Source organism: Diachasmimorpha longicaudata, chromosome 7 (assembly GCF_034640455.1).
Source record: "Diachasmimorpha longicaudata isolate KC_UGA_2023 chromosome 7, iyDiaLong2, whole genome shotgun sequence".
Lineage (NCBI taxonomy): Eukaryota > Metazoa > Arthropoda > Insecta > Hymenoptera > Braconidae > Diachasmimorpha > Diachasmimorpha longicaudata.
The window spans coordinates 2,827,125-2,838,897 of NC_087231.1; the positions used below are offsets into that span (position 1 = coordinate 2,827,125).

General features: G+C 40.7%; 1 protein-coding gene and 1 long non-coding RNA gene across 2 annotated transcripts in view; both read right to left on the minus strand.

The window, feature by feature from the left end:
* Nucleotides 1–11,773, minus strand: part of LOC135164613 (uncharacterized) — a 142,659-nt gene that overhangs the window by 1,242 nt on the left and 129,644 nt on the right. The gene's annotated exons all lie outside the window — the stretch shown is intronic.
* On the minus strand, nucleotides 248–11,451 carry LOC135164608 (endoribonuclease Dicer-like). Its single transcript, XM_064125111.1, has 3 exons — nucleotides 11,268–11,451; nucleotides 10,842–11,189; nucleotides 248–5,005 (listed from the first exon to the last, which is right to left on the minus strand). Exons 2-3 carry the CDS (start codon nucleotides 11,178–11,180, stop codon nucleotides 323–325), a joined length of 5,022 nt encoding a protein of 1,673 aa, XP_063981181.1. The 5' UTR covers nucleotides 11,181–11,189; nucleotides 11,268–11,451; the 3' UTR covers nucleotides 248–322.

An 11,773-nucleotide genomic window follows, 5' to 3' on the forward strand; every position in this document is an offset into this window, starting at 1 on the left:
TAACAAAATGAAAATTATTTTAATTATAACGTCAATGCCATTACTCGGGAGGAATGATGTCAGAAATTATTGTTTCTATTAACCAACATTCGATAATTTAATGTTTAAAAACCTGGTCTGACCCTCTAGAAGTTCGGAATTTTGCCAGCATCAGAGTATTCCTCTGCTTAATTATTCTGCTTTGTTTGACTCGAAAGAAAAATCGTGTTACAACAGCCTTGAAAATGTCGAATCAATGCCATCAGACTTTTGATCTCTTCCCATTTTGTTTAATTTTCCACTCTTATTACAATATTACATGGACCATACGATAAAATATAATTTATCCCTGCGAATTGCGATGAATAAACTTGAGTGCTTGTTTGGCAGCAGCTCGTTTTGCTTGTTTAGTCATAGCACCAAATCCATGGAATAACTTTCTCTTTCCCCCGACGACAATCTCCAAAGGTACCATAATACTCCCACAGCTAAGGGTTTCTACCTTCAAAAATCGGCAATGAGCCCCTTGAGCTTCATAAACGCACTTGACAGGATCCTTGGGAATTTTTTCACTGAAGTTCTTGATTTCCTCGTGCATCATGCAGTACAATATCTCCCAGACTTTCTTCAGATTCTTATTAGTATCCAGATAGATGGCACCGATGACAGACTCGAAGAGATCTCCTAGAATTTTTGGCACCTCAGCGTATTCCGCCATATTGCATTCGTCCTCCTCCAGTAGAATCCAATGTAGATCATCGCCAACTTTGTATCCCTTTTCGTCTTGAAAAGACACAAATTTGTCAATGGCATCTGTTAACTTGGGGGCGTATGCAAGTAGTCCTGTATGAAGTCCAAACTTGACACTTAGACAAGCAAAAGTTATGTTATTCACCAATGCCGATCTTAGATCTGTCAAATCCCCTGGAGTTAAATTACCACAGCTTTGATAGATATGGATAGTTATCAAAAAATCAATAATAGCATCCCCCAGGAATTCTAATCTCTGGTAATCAGTCGTAACATTATTGCTTGAGTATGATGGATGACTGAAGGCTTGCAGCAGAAACGATCGATCCTTAAATTTGTACCCCAAAGTATCTTCAATTGAGCCTGCCCATGGCATGTGAATATTTACTTCACCCGCGCCTCTTACAGCTGTTACAGGTTTACTGTATAAAATATCATTGACATCGGTGTCAGCCGGAAGAATTCCAAGCCATTTTATAAGCGTTGTAGCACCTGAAAGACCCATGGCATTGAAATAAACTCCTATCAAAGCCTCTACTGAGTCCGATACCATTTTATCTTTGGTTATTTGAATTCCCAAATAGTGCTCTGTACCAGTGTGAGTGGTAATTCCTTTCTGTGACCAGGAAGATATTTTCTCATTGCAAATGGCTCTGGTTTCATCTGACAATTCCCCCGTCTTTCGTTCCTCCAAATTCAGGGGAAGTTCATAGAGAACATTCGGTGAACTATCCTCGTTTTTAATCATTTTTTGAATTTCTTTGGGTACATGAAAACAGGGCGATAGAAAACTGCTCTTGGCACTAAAATCATCTATCGACAATCTACCTGGAAGCAATATTTTCTCACCGCAGTAAAATAGATGACGATTACCGACGATTTGCCCTTTGAAAACAGTCAGTCTACCTTCAGTATAGTATGGATAACGTTGAAAAAGATAAGCCGAGATGATGTACTTCAGAAATGAATCTCCGAGTGTTTCCAATCGTTCGAGATTGAATACATCGTGAGCAGATTTTGGAGTCAGAGCATACATGATATCCAGGGGAGTTGGTCCAGTCAGTAGAGATTTAGACGTGTGATTTTTATCTATCAGTTGAATATTCGGTACTGAAACGTGGGGTCGCTTGAAAAATCGATACTTGTTGTATTTTTCCATCAGTATCTCAACATTTCTGGAACGAACATTGGTAAACTGAAAATAATAATCAATATCAATGAGCTGAATATTCTCAATATTTCTTTCGAGATCAATCGGCTCTTTATCCTTTGGCCAATCGTAAACATTAGAGTCAAGAGTCAACATATTCATTTCCGGAGATATTGGTGTTTCACATTCTGAGCTCTTCACACCATCCAGCAGTGGGAAAAAGCCATCTGACATATCAGCATCAACCTGTCCATTAGAATTGTCACCATCAACGTCCATATCATCCACAAGATCATGATCGTCCTCATCCTCGAGAGACTTTTCAGAACAATTCGATGAATCGAATTTGTCATCATCCTCGAACAATTGAAGAGGTGGCCAGGCACCTTTAGCCACTTCAATCACCCCCAATCCAGTCTCTCGTACTATTTTCTTCCTCAAATCTTCAGCAATCAACAGCTGAGACAGCCGATGAAGCAACGAAGGTAAGTACATAGCTTTCAGCCAATAACCACGCGGAAAGGTCATCCTCTCGCACAACTCTGGCACCAAATGCTCCTCAAAATTGTCTCTTTCCCTTCTTTTGGATGATGCACTTCGACCCCTTGGCTTGATATAATCAATATTCGTGGATATTGCTTTAACTTCCAGCAGAGGTTGTCTGGTATCAGTTATCGCCAAACCATGCTTCTCCCCGTAATAATGTCGATAATTTTTGAAGCCATCCGTAGGAAATTCAGTCAGTGGACTCATATTGTGACAGACTTTTGTCACAATATAAACAGTATCACGATAATTTGGCCTCACTAATTGCCAATCGTCGTAATCAACGTCAATAGGGGCATTATTATCGCTCGAGTAACCAATCATTGATAGGGCTGACACTAATGCCGCCTTATGTGGTGCCCCTCCTGATAAGTGAGGAATTTTGAGGATCTCTTGATTATCATTAACAATATTCCAATGAATGTTTTCATTCACATCGACTGGTACAATGAGATAGGTGTTCTCACCATTTTCATTATCAAACATCGTAAAGGACTTGACGATACCCAAAACTTCTGCAAAAACAACCCAGTGAAAATTTTTCAATTGATTGATTTCAACAGAAGACAGAACAACTTCACTGTGATTGACATCAATTTCAACCTGTACAGTTCCTATGTTCATATACAATGGAAAACCAGGTACTTGAGACATTTTCTTGCTGGAGAGAATGGCAAAACCAGAGGAGTCCTTCAATAAATCGTAGAAAACTTGTTCTCGATGTTTATCCTCAAATGGTCTCGAATACGTTGGTTTCACCTTGATGACATGTAGATAGGATACAGCATTCACCTGTGGATAAGCTGAACACAATTCCTCCGGATGAATGAATTTGTTTTGACGGTGACAGCTGTAAGTGCCCAGGAGAGCTGTCGGTCCAGCCTGATCATTGAATTTCCAATTTTTCAACAAATGTGTCACATCATCCATCATGTCCTTGGTATCCGCAGGCAATAATCTCTCATTCAATTCTCCAATTTTATGCAGTTCAATGCAGGCCTTCAATGCAGCTGAGCGTTTAGCCAGTACTAAACTTGGCATTATATCACTAAAAATTACATCTTTTAAGGGAGATGAAAGTGGCATTTTGAAAGAAACGATAAATTCTCCTGGATTATTTGTTTGGTGACTTTTAATTGTGGGTGTACCGATGGCAAATTTCGAGCTGCATAATTGATTACAGTATTGATAGATCAGTGATACTGCACCAGTGTCAGAAAGTGAATAGCGGTTTCCATTAGGTGATACTACTTCGTAAGGCTTAATTACCGTTTTGTACAAAAACTCCTTTATCTCATCTGGCGGTGGCAATGGTCGCTGAATAGTGTTACCTAGCAAGTATTTATTCAATACCATTTCTGTCTTCACGTATTTATTATGCTTCGATCGTTCTTTCACAGCGTCTGTCACGTTAATCATCATCACGTACTTACTGGACGAACGACGTGCACGACCTTTACTCTGTACATAAGACCGAAAATCATTCGGTAAATCGTAACGTACCACTAGAGAGCAAAGGGGTATGTCAACACCCTCATCAATGACATCCGTTGCAATCAGGATATTCGACACATGAGTACAAAATCTAATTAAAGCTTCTTTGTTCCATTTTGATGCGCAAATATCTTCGCAAGAGGTCTTGAATGGATTCACTGATACACCAAGTACGTAATCTGGTTTGATGAAAGAATATTGATCGTTTGATTTGGCAATAATTTTCAGCAAATGATACAAAATTTTTGCTGTAAATCGACGATGAACAAATACAATTACAGAAAATGTATTAGTCGAATCTGATTCAGTAACATTCTCTTTGTAATGTGTTCGCAGTATTTCAACGAGTTTGATTACCTTCTCGGACGAGTATTTGTGAATTTGTTCAAATTCAGTCAACTGCGTCTTATTAATTTCATCTTCAATGATCTTACGAATGAGTGTTAATTGAGAGACTGCGTAGCTCAATATCGTCAGAGTATCCTCATCTTCGGCCTGTTTCTTCATTTTTTCCAGCTTCAGCATTTGAAAGAGAACAGCTTTGCTACCACCATACAGACCTTGAGTGAGTATATGCTCCTGTGCATCAGCAATGACATTTCGAAGTTTAGACAACTTTGACTTCGGTTGGAATGCTGGACTTGTCTCCTCATTCCTTCCGTGCTCTTGCAATTTTACTGAATCCAAGATTTTTATCATCATCTGAAACCTCTGAGATATTCGTGGATCAAGTGCCTGTGACAACGGTTGATATTCTACAAATTTCTCTGTTGGTCTTGCGTAGTTTTTTATCATTGATAGTGAATCCACTGTTATGACTTTTGCGTGTAGAGTGATTTCCAATTCATGAGCGATTTCAGCGACTTTGTGGATGGCGACGTTGGAATTCAATAATGTCGCTGATGTACCTAGAAAACGTGGTTGTTCGTGCACAGGGCATTTCTCGAAATGTCTCATAATTCGTCGCATTACGTGATCACCAACTGCTCTGTGACATTCGTCGAAGATGAGGAGGTTTACCTGATTCAGAGACATGTAACCGTGCTCCAAAATGTTGAGGAATATCTGGGCTGTCATCACTAGAACCTGAACATAATTAAATGAAAAAAATATTTAATTCAATGGATAATAGAATTGTATTTTACGTTAGTACTAGTTGATAATTTCTGTCAATTTCCACTGTGGGCCAGCTTTTAATTAATTTTTTCGAGTGCAAAACAGGTTGAGAAATTTTTGGTACATTTTGAAGAACCAGGGAACAATTATAGAAAAGGTTGCGTGAAAAATTTTGCCATTGCTTTTAGAATTTGGTATATTCATCAAAAACGGATCAAAAGTGGAAATCACCTTGATCCGAGTTACGGCTACGCTATTGAATTGGATTAATTACTTTTTGTTTCTAGGTCCGTCTTGGCGTCTCGCGTAATCCGTGTAATTTATTTAATAAAACGTCGAATTTTGATTATTAACATGGTCAATTCAATCTGAATACTTTCGTGGAAGATGATATAACTGAGGAAAGGGCGATGAGTACGGATGTACTACCGCCCTCTTTGGAGGTAAGAGAGGCCGGACAGCGGTACACCCAGAGGACCGACCAGCAGAAGGGGACTCAGTCGCCAGAATAAACGCAGGAAGTAGAGAACTCACAAGATGAGCATTCGGGGGTTGATCGGGACGCTCACCTCGGATATGAGGTCCGTAGTGACACAAGGAACATACGGAGAGGGATCATTGCAGTCTCTGTGACCGCGAGAAAAAGGGGGAGATCGATAGGGTGTAAGAATAACACAGCCACCAAGAGTAAGCCCACCAGAGTCAACTCACTACATCGTTACTTGGGGAGCCAGGGGGAAAGCCAAGAGACGAAGAGGGAGGAGGAAAAGGCATTCAAAAAATCGGGTAGAACTCGATACTCTCCTGGGGATAAACAGGTGGCAGGAAATGAACGGGCGGAGAACGACCCGATGACTCTACAAAACAGGGACACACCGCAGCCTGCCACTCCGGAGACTACCTACAGGAAGGTCAACAAATCACCGCTGAGGACTCGCCCAATTAGGACCAGCAGAAGAGTGCTTGACGTCAGCAAGGAAAAGGGCTGTCGCAGAACGCTAGACGACGCGCCAGACTGGCACTCACTACGCAGAAAATCAGAGAATCGGAAGGTCAATGCTGAGGAACGGAAGTTGCTCCAACTCTGCAGGTAATATGCTCTCATGATACTCAATGGTAGCTCTAGGAGCGACCCCTCCGGTAAAGTCTCTTTCGTTGGAAAGGGCTGCAGGTCAGGAATCGACTTGGTGTTGATCAACGAAGACACAGAAAGTAGGATAGCAACAGCCCTGGAGGTGCTCCCCCGGCTGGAGTCAGGCCACCTCCCGGTGAGGTTTGAACTGACGCTGGGACCACAGCAGCAAAGCTACGAGGAAGAGGAGAGGGTCCGAGAGGAGACGATGGTCGGAGGAACAATATATTGGGATCCCGCAAAATCCACTGCATTCCAGGCGGAGCTGGGAAAATATGGCCAATTACGGAACAACAAGCAGAGGTCCTAAGCCGGAGGCCCAGAAGCATAATTTTCCAGATAGCGGAGCAAAACAACTCCTGCAATAAAAAGGAGCACTGGAAAAAAGTGAGAAGGGCGATATGGACAGCGGCACGAGATGCTGGCATGGTGAGACGACCGAGAAAACCCTTCTACACCAAGAAGGGACCAGTGTGGGTAGACGAGGAATACAAGGAGCAGAGGACGCTGGTCTTCAAATGTCTCAAGGCTCACCTAGAAAATCTGTTTGACCAACAAGCGACAATCAGACGCCTGGAGTAAAGGAGAAGTCTCCAAAAGCTGTTCAAGTTGAAAAGGAAAGAGCACTTTGAGGCAGGATGGAAGGCACTGGAGAAATGCAGGAGCATCTCGGCATTCTGGGCCTTCATTAACAAGTACAGACTCCAGAAACAATTCAGGCAGAGGGACATTGCAGAAGCAGAGTGGGTAAAACATGTTAAATGCCTCCTGGGGGAGAACAGGAGGAACAGACACGTTTTGATTGGGCATCCTAAATGCAGATCTCTCGGAGGAAGTCACACGAGCACTCAGAGAGTCCTTGGTATCTCTACCGCCCCAGGGACTGGGAGAACTCTTCTTGGTGCTGAAGAGAGTCTGGCAAACGGGGAACCGACTGCGAGGGTGGAGGAAGGCCAGAATTTTCCCAATCCATATGGAGAATAGAAATCTAGATGAGGTAACAAACTATCGAGGCATCGCCCTCTTAGATATAGGTTATAAGATCCTTACTAGGATCATGGTAGATCAGATGTACAAGTGGGCGAAAACCAGGAACGTGCTCTGCCAAATCCAAACAGGCTTCAGGCCAGGAAGAGGAAGAAGAAGAAATACGCACTCGCAGTTGTTTGACTGGGCAAGGCATCGCTCTTGAAGATAGGACCGGAACTCCCCATGCCCCGTCAGGACCTGCGAGATCCAGTGGTCGCACTCGACCCACTTCCCGTCCAGATGCGCCGCAGTATCAGGGAAGAACGTAAAGACGTTCCTCCCGGTTTGAGCCCGTTCAAATCTACTCTTCCAGACATTTCGGATCTCTACCTTCATATCCTCGACTGCGTCAATCGGGCGACCGTTGTAATTTACGTGCGGATTCACGGGGTCTATTTCTACGGTACCTATTCTAACCGGAATGCTTTTCTCAGCTTGGTAGAGCGTTGCTCTTTCCTGCAATAAAAGATCCACAGGGAGAACCCCCGCCGCTGCGCAGAGTCCTTCGTGTGAAGCCGTCCTATATGCGCGAGTAATTGGCAGCAGCGCGCTCCTCCAGTCGTACGCTGTGCACCGGTTCACCCACCCCTAAGCTGCATACGACACGGCGGCCTCAAACACGCGCTTAAAAATCGTTTTAACGACGCGGTACCGAAGTCCTCTATGCTTATGCATTAGGGCCGATAGCCGACTGAACAGCACCCTGCCTTTACGAATGAACCAGGAGAGAGCAAAGAGAAGCCAAAGAAAAGGGGACGTACGCAATGAGAAATTGGTAGAAAAAAAATGTTTCTACTGCCATCCATTATAAAAAGAATTTATATTATATTATATTATATTATATATTATAGCGTTAAGAGAAATGCAAAAAGCCTAATCGGCTATATTTGGCAAATTTAAATTGGTTAATTACTTTTTGTTTCTAAAATATACATGTACAATATGTATATAGATCTATATAGATATAATTTTTCGCCATATAGAACGGTTTTCTTTCGTTAAAAGAATCCCAAACGCTAGCAGCTCTTCAACAAGCTCATTTTGGCATGAAAGTTTGACTTTTGAGATTCCCTCGAGAAAAATATCAATCTTTTATGCTGACGCGCGACTGTGATTGATATTTTTTTCTGTTTTTATTTGAAAATCCATGAGTCACTGACGTGAGGCTAAAAAGACTTTAGAATAGATGGAATAGATGGTTTTTGTTTTTATATTTCATCTGAAACTTTGGTGCAGTCCTGCATTAAACAGAGATGCATAGGAAAAATGAAAATATCCTGAAAAGAAAGGTAAAAAAAGCTAAAAATAGAGAGTACAGCTTTTTTTGATATAGGTTGGCATAAATGTAATCAATACAAAGCCGGTAATCCCTGATTTGGTGAAGGGGGGAGGGGGAAGAGTTATAAAAGTACATCATTTTCTGAGGGGTTCATGGATCATTACTTAAAAATATTGTGCTATGAAAGAAAATTAAATATTTCTAGAAATGTTTTAATTACCCTGGTCTTACCGAAGAATGGCTAGAACCCTGGAAATTATAAAAATTTAACTGAGGTCGTGATCAACTGTCACTTTGCAATCCTCCACATAGCAACATAAATTGGGCCACCCCTTCCCTTCTCACACAATAAAATGATAGTTGATCACCCCGTCAATTAAATGTTTCTAATTGCCAGGGTTCTAGACATTTTACGGTAAGACAAAGATAATCATAAATTTTTTATAAATATTTAACAAATTTTCAGAGAACAATACTTTACAATACTTTACAAATGATTTACATTCTAGGTATTTTCCTTTCATCTCCCCCTCCCTCCACCATTATGCGCTAAAGTGACAGTAAATCTTCACCTCAAGAAGAGTTTTCTAATTCTCAAGAGTCTGTGCAGTATAGAGTAAGACTATTGATATTGAAAAATTGTTAAAAATAATTAATCGTTTTTCACAGAACGATATTTGAAAATAATCCTTGAACCCCTCAAAAATCATGTACTTTTCGAGCCCTCCCGTCTCCCCTCTCCCCGCCATATCTGGTATTGCCGAGTTTGCATTTATTGCAATTTTCCTAAGATATAAATTACAAAGGCCAGGTTGCATATTTTTATTTTCTTTTAACTTATTTTTCAAAATATTTTCATTCTTTGTGCACCTCTGCTTGATGCAGGACTGCACCACAGTTGCAGATAAAAAAGAAAAACAAAAACTATATATTCCAGACAGTTCAGTCTATCCAACAGGTCTTAAATCGGTTTAAGGTCTCTAGGGAGCTACTACTAAATCCTCTATGAAAGGTGAATTCCCAATTGTTACCTCATCGATTCATTTCGAACTACAAATTATCGCATGTAATACCACAAGAGCTCCGAAATTATCGGATATTTCCCGATAGGTTCGTTGCAAACAAATGAACGTGTCAAGTTTTCCAGTTTAAAAATCACGAGCGCGAAGCGCGAGTGATTTTTCTGGAAAACTTGACGAGCTTATTTGTTTGCAGGGAACCTTGAGGGAAATATCAGATAATTTCGAAGTTCGAGTGGTATTCGGGGGATTATTTTTTGCATCCAAATCTTGGCCGATAGAATTGCACCATGAGACATAATTTTCAACGAATTGCCATTTAATCTGTCAGATACAATTGAGGGTTACTTCAACATTTGTTTTTTTTTATATATATCAACATGCAAAATTTCCAGTGAAATTTCCAAGAATATCCGCTGAAATACCGTGTTGACTATACAAAATAACGTCGAATGGTGCAATCCTATTGGCCAAGATTTGGATGGGAAAAATAATCGCATGTAATACCACAAGAGCTCCGAAATTATCGGATATTTCCCGATAGGTTCGTTGCAAACAAATGAACGTGTCAAGTTTTCCAGTTTAAAAATCACGAGCGCGAAGCGCGAGTGATTTTTCTGGAAAACTTGACGAGCTTATTTGTTTGCAGGGAACCTTGAGGGAAATATCAGATAATTTCGAAGTTCGAGTGGTATTCGGGGGATTATTTTTTGCATCCAAATCTTGGCCGATAGAATTGCACCATGAGACATAATTTTCAACGAATTGCCATTTAATCTGTCAGATACAATTGAGGGTTACTTCAACATTTGTTTTTTTTTATATATATCAACATGCAAAATTTCCAGTGTAATTTTCAAGAATATCCGCTGAAATACCGTGTTGACTATACAAAATAACGTCGAATGGTGCAATCCTATTGGCCAAGATTTGGATGGGAAAAATAATCGTAAAAATTCATAAGTCCATTTGTCATCGGCTAATTTCAATGGAAGTATTTTTTTTGTGGAAAACCCTAAATACTCAGCATTTACATAAAATACATAAAATTATTAATTATTGAGAACCAATTGAATACTTTCAAGTACTGCGTAACGTCAATATTTAACATTTTCTTCTTCTAAGAATCGATATTTCCAGATTTAGATTTTAGATTTAGTATTTTCATTAGTTGTAAATACTAAATCCAACATCATTTAATACTTAAGCCAGTTTTTGAATAAAATTTAACTTGAATATGCTCAGTACTGGAAGCTCGTGACAAAAACTTATCTCTTTGAGGTTCCCAGACATTTGTCAAATAAACCCAAAAAAATCAGTTAAAATAACAAGAATCACGAGAATTACCTGATTCTTGTCGAATTCCTCCTGCCACTTGGATTCTTTCCAGAAGTCAACCTCTAAATCACCACTGTATCCCTGACAAGTGAGACCAGTATGTCTCTTAATGTACATCGATTGTTGAAGCACCAGGGGTACAGTATTAACGGCAAAAATTGTTCTTTTACCATCCTCTGAAAATGGTTTCCTGATTGATGCACTCATGGCCTTGATCAACATAACCGCGATGTATGTTTTGCCGGCCCCAGTTGGCAAGTAAAGTATGGAATTTTCCCTCAGGGCCAGTTCGAGCATGTCCACTTGATACGGATAAGGTGTCAATTCCTCTGTCTCCGACGTCTCCATTTTGACAATCTACAGAAGCAAATCATAAAAACAATACAGAATAAGCAGGTTAATGCCTCTGTCTAAAAACTCAACAATTTTCCCCACCTGGAGATCTGAACTTCTGACGAATTCCACTTCGCTCGTTTACTGGTTCAATATTCGGTTAAAATTAACCTAACAAAATATTCAATTTTCCTATCTCTGCACCATTCAATACGAATAGGATCGACTAATCCTCTTTGAACAAATGTCCAGTTAATTCAGTTCATCGCGAATACAATCCACTGATCTCTATATCCCAACTGGATAGTGCAACCCAGAACCGATTGACTGGAGTAGAGGCTCAGTTCTGACGGTTTGACTGACGCCAGCGGCATCGTAGTACCTCACCCCAGAAGAGGCAGGGCGCCACGCGCAATACTGAGGGGGCTCCGTTCGTACTTGTTCAACTGTACAAATGATCAACTGTACAGAGAATTTTCAAACGGTGAGAGCACCACTGTGCAGAGATTCAAAAGCTAGGCTGTACATGTAGACCCAGCGCCACATGTACAGCTTAGCTTTTTGTCTCGACAGTTGAATCCCTGCACACCGGTGCTCTCAACGTTTGA

Excerpts from the sequence above, each read along its gene's own strand:
- LOC135164608 (XM_064125111.1), bottom strand. The coding sequence starts at position 11,180 with ATGGAGACGTCGGAGACAGAGGAATTGACACCTTATCCGTATCAAGTG. Across the intron at positions 5,006-10,841 it reads AGGAATTCGACAAGAATCAG|GTTCTAGTGATGACAGCCCA; the intron begins GTAATTCTCGTG and ends AATTATGTTCAG.